This window comes from Semicossyphus pulcher, unplaced genomic scaffold (genome assembly GCF_022749685.1).
Source record: "Semicossyphus pulcher isolate SPU_LCO1_2020_fin unplaced genomic scaffold, fSemPul1.0.p SCAF_17, whole genome shotgun sequence".
NCBI lineage: Eukaryota > Metazoa > Chordata > Actinopteri > Labriformes > Labridae > Semicossyphus > Semicossyphus pulcher.
The window spans coordinates 27,718,354-27,735,595 of record NW_027211681.1 but is presented as its reverse complement, the minus strand read 5'-3'; the positions used below and the strand labels follow the sequence as shown (position 1 = coordinate 27,735,595).

The window sequence follows — 17,242 nt, the reverse complement described above, 5'->3', positions numbered from 1 at the left end:
ACACGAGCCTTTACGTTTAGTACGTTTACTCTCCTGTACTTAAATTTAGAGGTATCAGTGCTTTTCTTTCCATGTTGTGCTTTTATACTTATATTTTTATTCCAGAGTCAACTACTGAACTTATTTTCAAATTACGATGTATTATTATAGTCTTATCTACACAGCAGCAGGCTCTACACCGTATATAGTAATAACAATGAGCCCCACATTTCCCAGCTGTATCTTTAAAAGGGACAGACACATTCGTGCAGCAATAAAAGTACTTTTACTCTTTGAACTATGCTTATACTTTGAGGTTTTAAATGCAGGACTTGTAATTGAGTCTTTTTACAGCGCGGTGTTGCTACTTTTCCCGGTTATTCTCTAAAATCCCAACAAGCACAAAGTCAAACTGTCAACCTTCTTACTTTGAGATGTTTTAGCGGTTCCGACCTTCTGTAGCGCCATGAAACGCACCATGATCGTTAAAGTCAGTTCACTCTGCAGCACACTCACCTTTCAGCTCGGCCCCTCGCGCTCGTGTCACGTCCAGCTGCTGATCAACAGGCTGCAGCTGCCTCACCTGAACGACAGCGCCTTCCGCGTGCTTCGGTTGACGCTTTTTGGAGACCTGCGCGCGCACCGATCCTCATTAAAACATGAACTCTGTGAGACCCGAGACACCGCCAATCCTAAAATATCCTACATGAACACTAAAGTCACATCCTGTGTTCACTCTGTGGGAAAAGCTGCTGTACAAGTGTGCGTCTCTCCGGTGTGGTGCGCGCGCAGTGACTCCTCCCTCAGGTTACCCAGAGATTTCTAAAAGTCTGAACTGGGTCATGTCTGTCCATGATGATCAACATGTAGGTGTTAAGAAACTCATGTATAATATTTTGCATTGACCAAACATGTTTTGCTGTAGTCCTGCAGAGGAACCCCTCGAAATATTTTATAAGACATTAAAATGACTCAGCAATTATCTGCTCATAAGAACAGGACAAAACATAAAGTGAAGCTAATGCAGAGCTGTCTGCAGTCTTATAATGGCCAGCAGGGGGCGACTCCACTGGCTGCAAAATTAAGACCTATGTCTATGAGAACATGCTCCTCCTCCTCTCCTGATGTATTCCCTCAGTAAACATGTTCCTAATGAGTTTATGGCCTCAGTCTCTAGTTTCAAGTCTTCTTCAACACAGCATGATGTTCATTTAGTCACAAAGTCAAATGTCTGGAACAGAAGACGAAGAGCTGGTCCCCTGAAACGGCTCGTCACCACTTAAAAAGAAACAATCCCCTAAGAAGCCATGAAACTCATGAAAGTCTCAGTTTGATGCTAAATTTGAACATGAGCCTGAATGCAGCACAAAATGGACCTTAAAGTTTAAAATCGTGATGATCAAAACAAATTGGCCGTAATCATGCAGCCCTACTCTGAGCCCAGTTTACAATCACAGATAAATGATCTGTGTGCACTTTGGAGCGTGCTGGACTCTGATTGGTCTTATCAAAGCTGTGTGAGTCTGTCTCCACCCATAAACCATCTCTGGGCCTCATCGGGTCTGAAGACTGTTAACAGGCATCACAAGCAGACTTTACACGAGACGAGCGGTGAGTGAAAGTGATGAGATGTTCCAGCATGAGATTCAAAGGCGACTGGTGTCACAGAGTTTCTTTATGGCAAAGACAAGGAGATATTTACAGTGAGCAGTTTGACATCTTTTTCTTTCTCTTCTCTGTTTCAAAAACTCACTCCGGGGAAAAATGTACATTGATAAGAAAACAAGTTCTGATTCAGCTTGATGACTCAATCAATATATTTCTCTCAATCTTAATTGGCACAATTCTGAGTGTAAAACATTTGATCTACAGTAAACAGGAAACATGTATGCGTCCTGCAGCCCCACAGAAAGAAGTGTGACCACAACCAGACACATCATCAGTGACATCCACCTCTGACGTCCTGTCGCCTCCTCTCTGAACACGGCCCCAGAAAAACAAGCTAAAAACCAATTTCACTTGGTTTAATTCAAAGATTCAATCTCGAAGATTTCCATTTCATTCTCTTTGGCGCCACCTAATGGCGATAAACAGCAATTGTGGGAGGACACTTCCCACTTACCAGACGTCCACGGTCGGCTCCGGTTGTAACTCTTGATTTTCCTGGCTGACGGTCGCTTTCCTTTTCAGACTGTTTGCTTCATCTGAGCGTCGAGTTTGTTTCTTCTTCTTTGGATTTTCACTTCTTGTTGAAGTTGTATCTGTAGTCATCCATCTTTTCTTTGTTTGTTCAGCCATAGTAGATTACTGTTTACTCGCGACACTTGCAGAGAGCGGAGAAGCAGCCGCTTAGCTCCGCCTACCCTCTCTGGCAGACCAATCACTGCTGGCTGATGGAAACGCGTCACTAACTGGGCGCCGCCACAGACACCCAGCCCATAATAATACTATGTTCTGCTAATGTAAAGGCTTTCATCAGTGGGCCACAGGCTCAGTCACCATTGTGTGACCTCGTTCAGAGAGAGAGAGAGACTTACAGACATTTATTTAATAAAAGTCTTCGAGATTAAACCTTTAAATATTCATTTATAAACTTCAGTCCCTCCAGGAAATTGTGACGCTGTGTTACAACAGATTCAAGCAACTTCAGCCGATTGCTGCAACTTTTCTGCAAATTTGACCATTCGTCTTGTTTCCCCGTGTGGGGAGTCATGTACGTCACCAAAGTATGTTTTTGCTGTGAAGGAAACAGGAAAGCTCTGCCTGTACGGGAGAAGATATCCCAGTTATTTCCCAGTCCGAATCACACCTCTGTGACGTAACACACACAGTTCACACAGTTTCAGGTGCGGTGAGCAACGCTGTCGATGCTCTTCTGGATGTCGGCCATCTTCTTCAGCACCTGGTTCACTTTGGCCTCGTCAAACTCCAGACACACAAACTCTGAGTCCTGAGAAAGAGAGGGCAGACATTTAACTTCATTACTGAGACAGCAGCTCAGAGTGGAGACATTCAGGGGGTTTTAGTCAACAGGTGGGACTTCAGGCTTTGAGAGCGATGATCTGACAGGAAGTTGGTCCAAAATCACGCACACTCAGTCTTTAGAGCTTCTTCTTGCTGCACTTTTGTTGTGTGTATTTGTATCTATGTATAAAGGCTTATCTTAACATACAAACTATGTTACACTGTAAGTGAGTCCGTCCTTATCTTTAGTTTAATCTGACGGAGTTAAAGTCCATGAAGCAGACAGTAACACAGGGAAACATCTCTGTGTTATGTTGACAGTAACGCTGACTTCAGTTCCTCATTGTCTCCTTTTAGTGAAGTCTTTCTGTACAGAGCTGCTGATTAAAGAAGAACAGGAGGAAGTCATGTTTAAAACAGGCCACAAAAGTATTGTATGAAGTATTAGTGTCAGAGGAAGCCCTCTGCAGTGATCTCGGATGAGCCTTGGCACCTCAAACCTTGAAATAAAAAGCCTTCATAACATACTGGGGTGAGGATTTTAGAAGACTAAAGTAAAACACAATTGTTGTTGTTGTTAACTTCAGTCTCAACATTTCAGGTTGTTCATTTAGACCAGGGGGCAGGAACCTTTTCTGTTGAAAGGAGCCATTTTTACCCGCCCCTCCCCTTCAAAATAAAGGTCACGAAGTCCAAGCTTGTTAATATAACCAACAGATCTCGATGAGCATACGTTGATATGTTTTACCACTTTACGCATGACGACTCTCCAGTAGGTGATTTTATGATCGTTACTTTAACCTGCACGTCCTTCACAAAAATACCACACTTCGTTGCATTTATGGAATTAGAACTACAATAAAGAAAACTGTTTACTTATTTATTTATTTGTTTTTATTGGGGAATGCTTTGATCAGCATAACACAAAACTGAAAGTCAGTGAGACTCATGCAGCCACCGGTAAGACTGGAAAGATGCACATTTATGTTGACAAAATACAAATAACAATAATAATTTGGTGTTTGGGCTGCACATTTTTTACAGTTAGGGAAAGTAAAAAGACTTTGCTACAACAATGACACATTAAACTAAAAGGTAAAGGTTTGTGGCCCCGGAGCGGCGGGTTCCCGACGCCTGATTTAGACGTTAAGTGACGTATCAAGCACATGATGTGGTGAGCGCTGTCGCCTCGCAGCCAGAAGGTTCCTGGCCTGCAGAAATTCTAGCACAGCTCCTCAGAACTGACAAACTCAAAGGCTGGAGCTGAACCGAACTGAGTGGCAGGGCTTGTTTGTGGCTTTCAAGTTTTTCCACTCAGTTTGCCGACTTGCAACTTCATGATGTCACTTCAGAAGGGTGTAGGTGGGCATATGATGAAACCCAAAGTGTCTGTTACATGTACACGAAGGCTCTGTTGAGCTGTTTTAATCGTTCCAGCCTTGTTGGGATTAAGACCACAGCTTCTTGTTCACCCAAATAGGTTTTGTTTTGAATTAAGGTCACCATATTAACAGTATTAATGTCTCAGCACTGGTATCCTCTGGCTCTTAAACTGTTTCCAGGCCAGGACCCAGATTGGCTATCTTTAGCCTTCTCATGGGACCACAGTTTACAAAAACAGAGCAGTAATTCGGTCACAGCCAGAGCCGGGCCTCCTGACACACTGAAATCTAACCCAAAAACTAATCCAGCCGGTTCTGTGTGTGAGAGATCTCTGACACTAAAACTGCAAAGAGCTCCGCATGTTGTTAGTTCAGGAACCTTCATTTCACGCAACAGATTCTAGAGTGTCTCACACCTGGATCTATGTTAACCCGAACATGCACAGAGACGCAAACTACAGTTACTGTTAGGTCAAAGCATCTTAGTGACTTGATCTGGAGCCCATCCCAGCTGTCATTGGGCGAGAGGCGGGGTACACCCTAGACCTATGACCTGTCAATCACAGGGCTGACACGTGGAGACAGACAACCTTTCACGCTAACACTCACACCTACGGGCATTTTAGAGTCACCAGTGAACCTAACCAGCATGTCTTTGGACTGTGGGAGGAAGCCGGACTACCTGGAGGGAACCCACGCATGCACGAGGAGAACATACAAACCCCACACAGAAAGACCCGCTACATCTGAACTGGGACTCGAACCAGGAACCTTTTAGCTGTGGCGACAGCGCTAACCACTGCATCACCGTGCAGTCCAAAAGATGACCTGTGTTTAGTTTAATGTGTGTTTAATGCTGATGATCTCTGAAGATGCTGCAGCGGAGGAAAGGGATGAGACTGGTCATTTCCCAGCATTAATTTGTGAAACACAAAACACTGGCCGTGAGTCTCACCTGTCCCGCCCTCCCCAGCTCCAGCTCCATCAGAGCGACAGGGCCGCTGTGCGCTGCGTCCCCCCGGCTGGCTGCTGTCTGGAGGTCCACCCTCCAGGAGAGGCCCCTGAGTCCCGGCTCCCAGCGGCTCTGAGCCAGCAGGCTCTCCCTCACACGGACTCGCTGGCTCTTCCAGAAGCGAGAGAGGGCAGCAGCCTGTTCAGCACTCACCCCGCCGCCGCCCTGCCTCTTAGTCTGCGCTGTGAGGAAGGCCTCCAGCTGGGCGTGGTCCATGTCGGCTGTGGCGATAGACTGAGAGATGGTGAAGAAGAGGAAGAGGGTGTTTAGATGAGCTGGTCTCTGCAGGTCTGCAGCATAGACTGTATAAAAAGATGGGACATGAGTCAAACTGTAAAATCAAATTACACGCCAAATACATTTTTCTCAAACATGGTTTCTGTCATTATCGTTAGTTCTTATCATGCTGATTTATGTCACAGTGTTCATTTTTCTGACAGGTTTACTTTAAATTAGTTATTCGATGCTATAAAAAGGGGGTGTGGCCTCATGATTGACAGCTCTGTTGACAAATGGGGCTCCCGCAGCCAATCAGTTTCGGATAAGCAGAGTGGAGGACGATCGGCGAGAGGAGACGTAACTAAAACAATCACTACAGTCACTGAAGTTTCCATATCTGTGAACGTTAACCTCAGACCAACACAAGAAGCTGTTCTGCTGTTAAACACTTGCTGTTTTTCCCCCGGTAAGTTAAGTGTGTGTTTTGGTTAGCTGAAGTGGCTACGGCTGGTCCACCCGCTGATCTCTAATGTGCAGACTCTGGCACCAAATGACGTCACCATCACAAGTTTGCAGCGGCCTTCACGGGGGCTATTTTGGCATCAATGAGAGCAGATGGAGACGCGTCGTCCATCTATATGTACAGTCTTTGAACTGCAGTCAAACCAGTTTTGATACATATTAATGTAGAGTGGATCAATGTTAAATGCTGTAATTTTGACCAAACAATTATGTACAAAAAATTTAAGTCAGAGGAGCAATTTTTCTGTCCTATTGTATGAGCTTCATTTGTTCTCTATACATGTTTCCCAGCCATCTGGTGGCCATGTTTTGAAACTGTTTATCACCTGTGAGTTTAATTACCTTTCGCTCAGGTGCTCACATTTATCTGGTAAGTACTTCAGGGTGAACTGTGGAACCACACCCTGAAAAAAAGGTGTTTTCGACGCTACAGGTTGGATGTTACCATGCATTGTCCAAGCTTCTAGCCATTCACTATTAGCAGTTTTCATAAACACTAAAGAAATCTGAGATCTAAAACAGAAGTTGTATTGATATTATTTTCATTTTAACTGGATATGTTTAATATGAACTTTGTATCAGGTCTATCCGGCTTCTGCAGTTAATTTGTTAAATTTGCTATGGAAATAAAGCTGGCGGCCGCAGTGCAGCAAAGACATGAACACTGGAGCAACAGTGGTAACAGGTGTATATGTTAGTGCTGCCCCCTGCTGACTATAACTGAGGTAAACAGGTATAATGTCAGTTTTATTAGTCTCACCCTCAGTTACATTAATGGCAGTGTAATCAGGATTCATACACACAAGTACAAACTGATATTTACCTGAAAAAATGTAAAAGCACGGCCCCTGCTTTAACGACTCATTCACGTTTAGGCTTTTTCACCACCTAGGCCTAACCCTTCTTTCAGCACTGTAACTTCCTTGTTACACCTCATTTTCTGTGTGTATACACCTGTATGTATAAGCTGCTTGATCATGCAATAGTTTCTATTTTTTATTCATTAAGCGTTACTTTAACAACTTAAAAAAATTTTTTTTAGCCTTATAATGGTTTATTTTCTATTCACAATCACTGTTTGTGCAGCCAATGCATTTTCTGTCCGTGCAGAATGTTGATTGGCGGAACTGCGTTTCATTGTGAAATCCTGTATTGTATACTAACAATAAAGCTTAACCTTGACATGACAGACTGTACAGTTATAGTTACTGCATGTGACTGATAAGGTATGGGCTTTAGCTTCTGTTAAATGTCTAGACTGTAGAACACGTTTAACATGTTAAAATATTCTATTTGCACACATTTATATCTACAAAAATGTAAATCTTGTTTATCTTGTAACGTTTGTGCTTCATTATCATACATCCATAAAGACAGTATAAAGATGAGGCTATATTTCGGCTCTGTTCCTTTCATGATGAAGGTGTTTTGTTACCTTTAGGAGGCCTTTCATCTTCTCATGTAAAGCCTTGAACTCCTCCTGCGACAGCTCGTGGTACAGTTCATTTTTCAGCAGCTCCTCTGTGATTTCCGTGTTGCTGTAATAAACTGTTTGAGCTATTCCATTCAACAGTCCGCTCAAAGATTTCGTTGCTTCTACCTCCGCCATGTTTACTTGTGACTCTGGTCACGTGAAGCGCACGGATCAAATCACGCGAAGTCCGGTTTAAAAAGGCATCCTGGGAAGTGTAGTTTTACCGTGACAAAAACGTTAATGGATATTTTTCATGTTGTTTTATACCGAAATTGCAGTATCACCGGAAATAAGTTATTAGAGGTTTAGTTAATACCTGGGTTCAAAAAGATAAAACTGTATTTTGATTGAACCTTTATTAAATGCACAAAACCATATAAATGTATATCTCTATACTGGAAGAATTAGAACAACAGCAATTTTATGTCTTTTGTATGGTTTGTAAAACACAGCATATTTACGTAAATGAGAATTTGATGAGGAATAAGGTGCCTTTACAGCTCTGTAAATGGACAGTAAGTATATATATATATATATTTTTAAACCTTTATGCCTCCTTCAATTTCCATATACATTTTATTTACTTACAGTTATCTAATATTTCAATATCATTTTATATTTCAATCATTTTCATAAGTACAAATTGCATTGTATAAGTACAAAACAAGCAAAGAGACGATCACCGGAAACTTCCGTCGGCCATCTTCGTTTCAAACGACGGTTGGCAACTTTGCAGAAGCATGTTAGACATTTTCCACGATTATTCCCGATATTGAGGACGTTTTTTGGTATTATTTTTGTCAGAGCGGAACACACGTTAGTGGGAGCATGGAATATACGAGCAGCGGTAAGTAATTGCGGAGATTTAAGTTTGGCTATAGCTATTTATCTGTGAGTGAAATGCTAGCTTAACTGCAAGCTTACCTGAAGAACAGTGATTGACGTTACCGTTAGCTAAGAAACGCTGGCCTCGGAGTAATGCCTGACCATTAGTCATTGTTAGTGTTTAAATATACCTTTAATACTTTTACTCCCCCCAGTGTTTTATTTAAACTTTATTCATTATTTCAGACACATAGGTCCATATCGAAACACAATACATACAATAAAAGAATAAGACAACAACAAAATAATATTAGATGTAGATGAAATTATATCTTTCATATCTTTGTAAAAGAAAAATATTAATTGTTACTTGGATTGTAGGCAACACTACTAAAAAACATCACTAATATCTATTTAAAATCAAAGTAAAAAGCTGAATGGACATGTATGAAACACATCTAAACCAACATGGCCAAAACATCCGACAGTGAAAGGGCAGCACGATTATGAACAGATTAAGAGAGCGAATTTTGTTTTAATAAGAGCATACACATGATGACAAATTGTTCTCTAAGTGGCCTCACTTGAACAAGGCATCTGGCTGTTTTGGGGTAATTTCCTCCCTGCTTCTGGCTTATAACTAAGGCTGGGTTTTAAACCCCCAGTAGTATAGGTAATAATGACATGTAACCTCAAGAATGGAAAAAGGAGCAAACAATAAAATGATTTCTGTCTATCATGCATGCCATCTAAATGACATATTTAGTCATTAGTTGTTTCCTTGTGTGTGATTACTGTCTCGCTCACTGACTTGTTCTACCTAATAAATTATCTTTGATGTTTTTTAAGATAAGATAGAACTTAATTAATCCTGAAGGAGATTCTAGTGCCTGATTGTTCCATGATTACAGTACATAAAACAAACATTACAACTAAAATATAAGTCAGATATAACATGTAAAGTGTATATGGGTTAAATGCAAAACAGAGAGTGCCTAATAGAATAACAACAGTACACTATAGCAGTGTTTGCAGTTATAATAAGAAGTAGTTCAAACGTTTATTGCACTAGATGATGAATGTAAAGATGTATCCTACATGATAGTGATACAAAGTAATATTGGACAAGATAGTGAAGGCAATTTCCTTGCTACGGCCTCTAACATATTAAATGTGGTGATTTGCACAAAGAAAAACAAATACTAATTTTTATCTCTCATTACGTAGATGAAGATCCGTCTCTGGACAGGTTTCCGAGTTTTCAGCCTTTCGATGGGAAGAGTTGGCGTTACCTGATGAATGATCTCCTCCCCACCTGTGGCAGTGACTGACCAAAGGCGAGACACAATGTGAGTGCCTGATTTTATGTCTAAATGTTTTACTAAAATTGTGTTCTTAACACAAAAACTCTCACAACAAACTGAACCTAAAGATGTACATCCACTGCACGATTGGCAGTAAGCATAAGACTCAAGTTACAGGTCAAGTCCTGGTTTTCAAAAACTACAATTCATAAATGTTAAAGCAAAAACACAGAATTATTCTTTGTTTGAAATGAGTTGTATGTCATTTTATACATCAATAACTATGTGTTGGTTGCACAACACTGTGTTGAACTGTTAATCATTCTGAAACTGCAGGTTAACTTAGCAACACTACTGATGCTTTGGTCTGAATTACAAGCAAGAGTAGCAATTATATGGTTTCCCTCTCTTTGGCGACACCTACAGCGATGTGCGGTGATTGCAAGTTACTCTTTTTTTTCCTTGCTAACATTTTGCAACTTTGCTGTTTGCCTTCTTCTCAGTGTTGAACTTGAATCTTTTTCTTTGATTTGAACCACTTTCAGAAGTTTCATCATCAGTAGTCTTTTCTGTGGTTGTTTGGTTATGGTAACCATTTACTCAAAACTCTGGGAGAGACCGGAAAGAAGTGCAACGCTTCAAATACAAGTATGTTTTGGGCTTTTCCCCAGGAGTGTTGCAATTAACATCCACTTTATAATACTGCAACCGCCAGGACATTCATCAGTGGCCCATAAGCTCATTCAGCATTTTGTTAACTCGTTCAGCCTTACACATTAACTTAATGAACATTTATTTAAAGGAAGATATTAAATATTAAATATTCTTTAACTACAACAGGGCTTTTTTCTTAAATGACTGACACACAGAGCAGAATGGATGCTGAGCAAAGCTTTAATCAGAAAGAACAGAATATCAGCAGATTAGGTGATGCAGTTCAGAACAACAACTCCTTTTTTCTTCTTTGCCTCGGTTTAAAAATACACGTACAGACCATTACTGTAAATAAGAAACAAAATGAAAAGTAGCTGTTCACCTTCATGTTTCCTCATCAGCTAAATAACATCAATGTCTGTGTCATTAATCGAAGGAACGGAGACACGTGCCCTGTCGCTGGTCATGTGAATGGACTGTAACTCCGGATTACAAACAAACATACTAACAAAGGCTCAAAATTGCAGATTAAAAATGATGTAACATCACATTGCATTTTTATTCACTGTGACTGTAGTTGTGAGTCAGCTATTGAGTCCAGAAATGTTAATAACTGACACCAGTTTCAGATTTATTTGTAATAATTGCACATTGGGATTTTTCTCTAAGGATAATAGGCAGTGGAAAAACAACAGACTGCTTTAACCTTACATGGTCAAAAACAAGAAACAAGCAGAAGGCTTCATTTAGTATTATTAAGCTTTCTTAAACCGCTGATCAGATTCTCAGGTTCCTACAAAGTTTTCTTCCACCATCATTGTAGTCCCTAAGACTTTCTACCCCTGCCTCTGCGCCTGCTCCGGCCTTTACCCTTCCTACTCTTGGTGCGTCTTCTGCACTTGCCCCCTCTCTGACCTTTGTTTCTGCGCCCTCGTCGGCCCTTACCACTTCTTCTACCCTTGCGTCTTCCTCTTTTCTTGCCTCGCTTTTTAACCTTGCCACCTTTTCCTCTCCTGCCACCTCCTTTACGTTTACAGCCTCTTCCACGCTTGTACTGTCCTCTAACCTTGCCACCCTTTCGTTGCTTGATGCCTCCTTTGCGCTTGCAGCTTCCCTTACGCTTGCACTGTCCTCTAACCTTGCCACCCTTTCGTTGCTTGATGCCTCCTTTGCGCTTGCAGCTTCCCTTACGCTTGCACTGTCCTCTAACCTTGCTACCTTTCCCACCTTTGCAGCCTCCTTTACGACTGCCAGGTCCTTTGCACCTGCTCAGTCTTCCTCTTTTCCCCTCTCCTCTGCGACTTCCTGTTCCTATGCCTGTGTTTAGTCCTTCACCTACACTTGTACCCATTTCAAAACCTTCACCCATGTCTGCGCCTGCTGCTGGGACTGAACTTATGTCCTCATCTGCTTCCTGTTCTTGATTTGACGGGGCATTGTTGGCAACACATGCAGGAGTAACATCTCCGTCTGAGGAGCAGCTGGTGCACTGAAAGGGATCATCCCCATAACAGCGAAATATATTGTCAAGCCCAAGTTTAGTAATGCCAAGTTGTTTGAAGGATTTAGAGAGTTGAGACGTGTCTGCAGCAGGAACACGGACTACTTTAGAAAACACAAACGCATACCCTCTCCAGTTCTGAGCCACATTGTTAATCTTGGCCGTGATACCGTCCTGATTTGCATTTGTTGTGCACGTTGGTCCACATGGGGATTCTTCAGAGTAGATGACGAGGAAGCTACCCTGACTGCTTTTAATGAAGGGTTCTATGTTGTCTAGAACACGTGACAATGCCCCTGGTTGTGCTGAAGCCACCACCCTCCTACCACGGTACACTCGACCCCCTGAAACAGCTTGTTTGACTCTGTCTGCCGGATCATCCTGAAAGATTTGCTGAAGACTGTTTGGGTTCTGGTTCAGGGGAACGTTTGCAGCCAGACTGTAGGAGTCACCGAGTTCATACCTGTCAAAACAAAACATCTAATTATTGTGGTGGCATTGCTAGAACACAGGACAGTCGATGTAAACTCAGAATTAGAATGGTTTGGTGATAAAGAAGAACTCATTCGGTGAAGTCAGTGGTACTCCAGCTCTAGAGAGAGTCTATATGATCAGGACAGTGACTGCATGCAGGGATACCGTCGATGAACTGGGCCCTGGAGGTTAATCTATATGATTTTACAAAACAAGCGTAGCAGAAAACAACAGCCATTCAAGTGGGAGAGGTCATGATTTTCTAACTTTAGTTGTTTAATTATCCATCCATCCATTATCTGTAAGGCTTATCCTGCTGAGGGCCACTGCGGGGCTGGAGCCTATCCCGGCTGTTACTGGGCGAGAGGCGGGGTACACCCTGGACTGACCGTCAGTCAGTCACAGGGCTTTGTTTAATTATAACAAATCAAGTAGTTTCGGCAAGTAATGTTTAAAATGTTTATTCCCCTTGTTTTTACGCGAACCAAATGGGAAAACGTTGTAAATCTTCACTGCTGGTGCTTAAAGGGCTGTGATGGTTCCTGCATCAGCAGTCCCACGGCCAGGCCAAATGACCAGTGCTGCCCTCAAGTATTTGAGCTGTGTCAGGCTGATTTAGGAGTTTAGTGTGATGATGAACTGAATAAAAGATACTTTGAACATTTTTAAATAGTTAACAGTGAAGAGTATTGAGAGTATAAGAGTATTTTTGCCTGAAATGCCCATGCCAAGTATTCATAATACTATTGTACACTCAAGTATGTTGAATTACATATTCTGTCCAGTTTAAACATTTAAAAATCAAGTGCTACTTTTCTGGATTTGCCCATTTCAAAATGATATAGTGGCAGTAGTAGTGGTAGTGATAGTAATTAATGTAGTAGTGGTAGTGATAGTAATTAATGTAGTAGTGGTAGTGATAGTAATTAATGTAGTAGTGGTAGTAGTTATAGTCATTAGAAAAGACATAGACACGTGAGGACTCACTCATTCTTGATGCCTTCTATAATACTCGTGAGCCAGTTCTGGTCCACGTCAGCCAAACTGTTTCCAGCGCACAGGAAGAAGGCCGTCAGCACCGGTAGCCAGCACCGGCCCGCCATCTGCACACACATCAGGTTTAATAACGGACAGATTTAAACACAAAGCATTGTCACAGATGATAAACATTTATAATAAAAAGAACTGAACCGAAGTACATAATAAAGCTACAGTGTAAAATCTTGTTGTCAGGAGTCAGGCAGATAGGTCTGCTGCAGCTGTTGGTTGAAACAGTAATATAATAATTTTACATTTTTGTCGTTTAAAAGTAATTAAAAAAACCTGGAGTGTATGCACACCAGACTATTTTATTCAGCAGCAACTATTTTAAGAGCTGAATATGCAGAAATGTTGATGCGTCAACACCTCTGAGAAATCTGAGAATCTGATGCTGTAGATTTTCTGTTGGCCAGCCAATGAAATCAATTACAGATGTAACAGTGGGCCTAAAAGATTTGTGATTGGTGTTTCCCCCTTATTTCTAGCATTTTATAAACGTAACTAATGACGAATCCATAATAAAATGATCACATGTTGCAGTCTATTTTGTCCTGAAGAGAATGTGCACCCGCTTTTTCAACATGCATACCTTGTTGGAGAAAGATGTCGGACAGATGCTCTGAAGGATCCTCCTGATTTCCTCTCAGTGTTTGAAGGGAAGGTGCTGCTACAGTGAACACAGTCTGCGATACATGGTTTTCTTATAGGACAGGAGACCATGGCCAAACCCCTAACAGTTTAATCAAGCCCTTATTTGAACATTTGTTTCAAAAAAAGGAAGAGGAAGATTAGAAAAAGGCGTAAGATAAGATCTCAGGGTGATTTGAGAAGTCAAAAGAGGTCATTATCATCTTTTATTTGTCATACCTGCTTTAGATGACAAACGGAACGAGATAGAAGTGATTCAGAAATGCAACAGAATTTAAGACATTACTGTGCAACCATATCAGGGTTCCCACGCATCCTGGAAAACCTGGAAAATCTGGAAATTTAGAGACTAGTTTTCCAGTCCTGGAAACACCTGGAAATTGATTAAAATGACCAAATATCCTGGAAATAATTTATGTTGTCCTGGAAAATTTCAATTTAATTTAGCCCCACACTCTGCACAATCCATTGCTATGACCTTTCAGGTTTAACTTGGAAAGATGTAGGCTTAATGAAGGACTTCGCTCCATCATTGCGCCTCCGTGCGTTTTACACAGAAGACAGAACATGACAGGTGTAATAATCCCGCCTTAAACTGGCAGTGTAAAAGGGGCTTGAGACACTTCATGGTGAACCCTGCATCATCAAAATAAGGAGGAATAAAACGGGTTAAATGTGTCAGTACCAGGCCTACCGGTAAATGATATGACCGTTTGAGAGCAAGTGCTGCCCCAAAAACTCCTGGACAGGGCCTGGAAAATAATTTCTTAAAAAGAGTGGGAACCCTGCATATGTTCTTTATGGTGTATAAAGAGAAGCACACGTTTCATAGAATATCCCGTATAGCAAGGATCAGGTTTTCCATAAAAACCTGATAATGCACACCTGAGTCATTTGCGAAAGAAAAAACAGACTATAACGCAATTTTTTACTTGTTTTGTCATCAAAATGTAACGTTTAGCATCGGTAGGTTCACGGGGCAGTGTACTTCCTGCAGCTTGTGTGTTGCAGGGGCCATCCTGTGTTGTTGATGAGGGGCTGAAAAAGTCAACCTACCTTTTCTTTTTAGTTTCGTCACCAAAATAGTTGTACTTTTCAGATGAGTGCAAAGAGATGCTTTTATCCCTAATTGGATGTTAGCTTGTTAACAAGTTACATACATTGTAGGGGCTTTTACTTGGAGACAGTTTAATACATGTGTGCATTCTGTGCATTAATTTAGATTACTATGTGTCCCATTCTCAGGAGTTAATTGACACCATGCAGCAGCGATGTGGACCTGAGACTTGGTGACCTGGACTCGAGTCGACTCGAGTCACTGTTCTAATGACTTGCGACTTGACTTGACAAAAAATAAATGACTTGACACTCGACTTGGACTTGAGGCATGAAGACTTGGATGACGTGCGTGTGTTTGAATGTTAGCTGTTAAATCTAAAATGATAAAATTCAAAGTTTCTGTCTAACTATCAGGTATGTACGCAGCGCAAACTGAGAGTCATGATTGGACGACTCAAAAAGCTCCCCAGTGTGTGATTGTCCTGATTGGATGACTGGCTGTCAGTCAAACTCCTCGCTGTGGCAACACGCAACATCAAAGCCCCCAAAGAGAAGCCTCATCAGTCGTACTCGTTACTGCTCAACACGGTCTCAGAGCAGACCATCATCACGGCTGCGTCTGTGCCAAGATAACACAGATACAATTCACTGTCAGACTTATAACATCATTATTAGACGGGCTGCTAACACCTTGTGTTTTCTCTTTATAAAGGTACTTTACTACAGGTAAGAGTGCTGGAACTTGAGTGGAAAAAAAGTGACTTGACTTAGGACTTGACTTGCCTTAACTAAGGACTCGACCTGACTTGACATAACCTGTGACTTGACTTGACTTGCCCCCCCAAAAAATGACTTAAGACTTGCTTGAGCAAAGATGACTTGACTTTTCACTCTTACCATGGTAAAACAGGGTTCTGGTACAGGTGATGAATTGCTCTTTTTACATGTATGATGAGTTTTCTGAAACGTAGACATCAGTGAAGATGTGCTCTTTTAGAAGAAGCAAAGAAATGAGGAGAAAATGTATCGGCACCTTTTTGCTAAGAAAAATACTGAATTAATTTTTAGCTTTCAAAAATGTGGGAACTTGCTTTGTTTCTTTGTCTTATGTTTTATCAAACTGAACATCTCTGTGTTTTCGCTGTGTGTCAGACAGAACAAGAAATATGAAGGCGTCTCTTTGGGCTCTGGGAGATTCTGATGAATGGACAGACCAAATGATAAAGCAACCAACTGAATTAAATAATCAGCTGATTAATCAAAAGTGCAAATAATTTCTAGTTGCATCTTTGCATTAAACGTTATTTCAGACCAACTGGCTTTAAGAGTCTAAAGATGGTTCTTCTTTTCTTGTTTCCCCAAAGAGGTTGTAAATGGCTGTTAAACCACATGTGGTCTTTGTGCAACAGCAAACAAACAGAAACGGCTTCTGTGGGGACAAAGTGCCGCCGTGATCACGCCCTGAGTGGTGTTAGATGTAACACCCTCACACAGCTGAGTCATGAAGAGATAAAGATAAGATGAAGACTTCTGCTCGATGGATGACTCGAAGATTCAGCTCAGAACCAGAGTCTTCCTGTTTCTGCTCGGCATCTGCTCGTGAGAAAATGTCACCGTGGATTCTAAGCTCACACAAACTGTACGTTACAACTATCAGAAAATACTCACAGGATTTCTGCTGTCACACACTGAAGCTCATTATTATTATAATATCAATAATTTCATGTTAAAAGGAAATAAACATATTGTAAAAAAAAAAAAATATCAATAATTTCTATGAACTGTTCATGCAAGGAATGCAGCTCAGAGTGCTTTACATGAAGGGAAATGGATGCTGCGGTTTGAACTTATTCTGGTGGATGACTGAAAGCTTTGGGGACCTAACTCTTGATAATGTTCATTACTTATGACTTAAAGCTTTAACTGATGTTTGTCCTCATTCTGGTGATCAGCACTGTGCTCAAACACCGACAGTCTGTTGTTTGGAGCGTGTTGACTGTGATTTTTCTAGCTCACAGACTTCTTGCAGATTTCGGTTTCTATCTTATTTTTTAATCTTAATGAAGATAATCTGAGCAACACATTTCTTTAACTCGTTTAGCTCTGGCCTGTTTAACAACAATGTCAGCACAGCAGAAACAACAGCCCCCCTCACAGCAGACTGAGCTTGACTGCAAAATACTA

At 41.3% G+C, this 17,242-nt stretch overlaps 2 protein-coding genes across 2 annotated transcripts; both read right to left on the bottom strand.

The window, feature by feature from the left end:
• Window positions 1-1,646: 1,646 nt before the first annotated feature.
• On the bottom strand, window positions 1,647-7,687 carry commd1 (copper metabolism (Murr1) domain containing 1). Its single transcript, XM_069666332.1, has 3 exons — window positions 7,514-7,687; window positions 5,281-5,571; window positions 1,647-2,929 (listed from the first exon to the last, which is right to left on the bottom strand). Exons 1-3 carry the CDS (start codon window positions 7,685-7,687, stop codon window positions 2,822-2,824), a joined length of 573 nt encoding a protein of 190 aa, XP_069522433.1. The 3' UTR covers window positions 1,647-2,821.
• Window positions 7,688-10,557: 2,870 nt separating this feature from the next.
• Window positions 10,558-14,048, bottom strand: LOC138595305 (uncharacterized). Its single transcript, XM_069666674.1, has 3 exons — window positions 13,941-14,048; window positions 13,298-13,413; window positions 10,558-12,299 (listed from the first exon to the last, which is right to left on the bottom strand). The coding sequence occupies exons 2-3, from the start codon at window positions 13,411-13,413 to the stop codon at window positions 11,162-11,164; spliced, it is 1,254 nt and encodes a 417-aa protein (XP_069522775.1). The 5' UTR covers window positions 13,941-14,048; the 3' UTR covers window positions 10,558-11,161.
• Window positions 14,049-17,242: the final 3,194 nt, after the last annotated feature.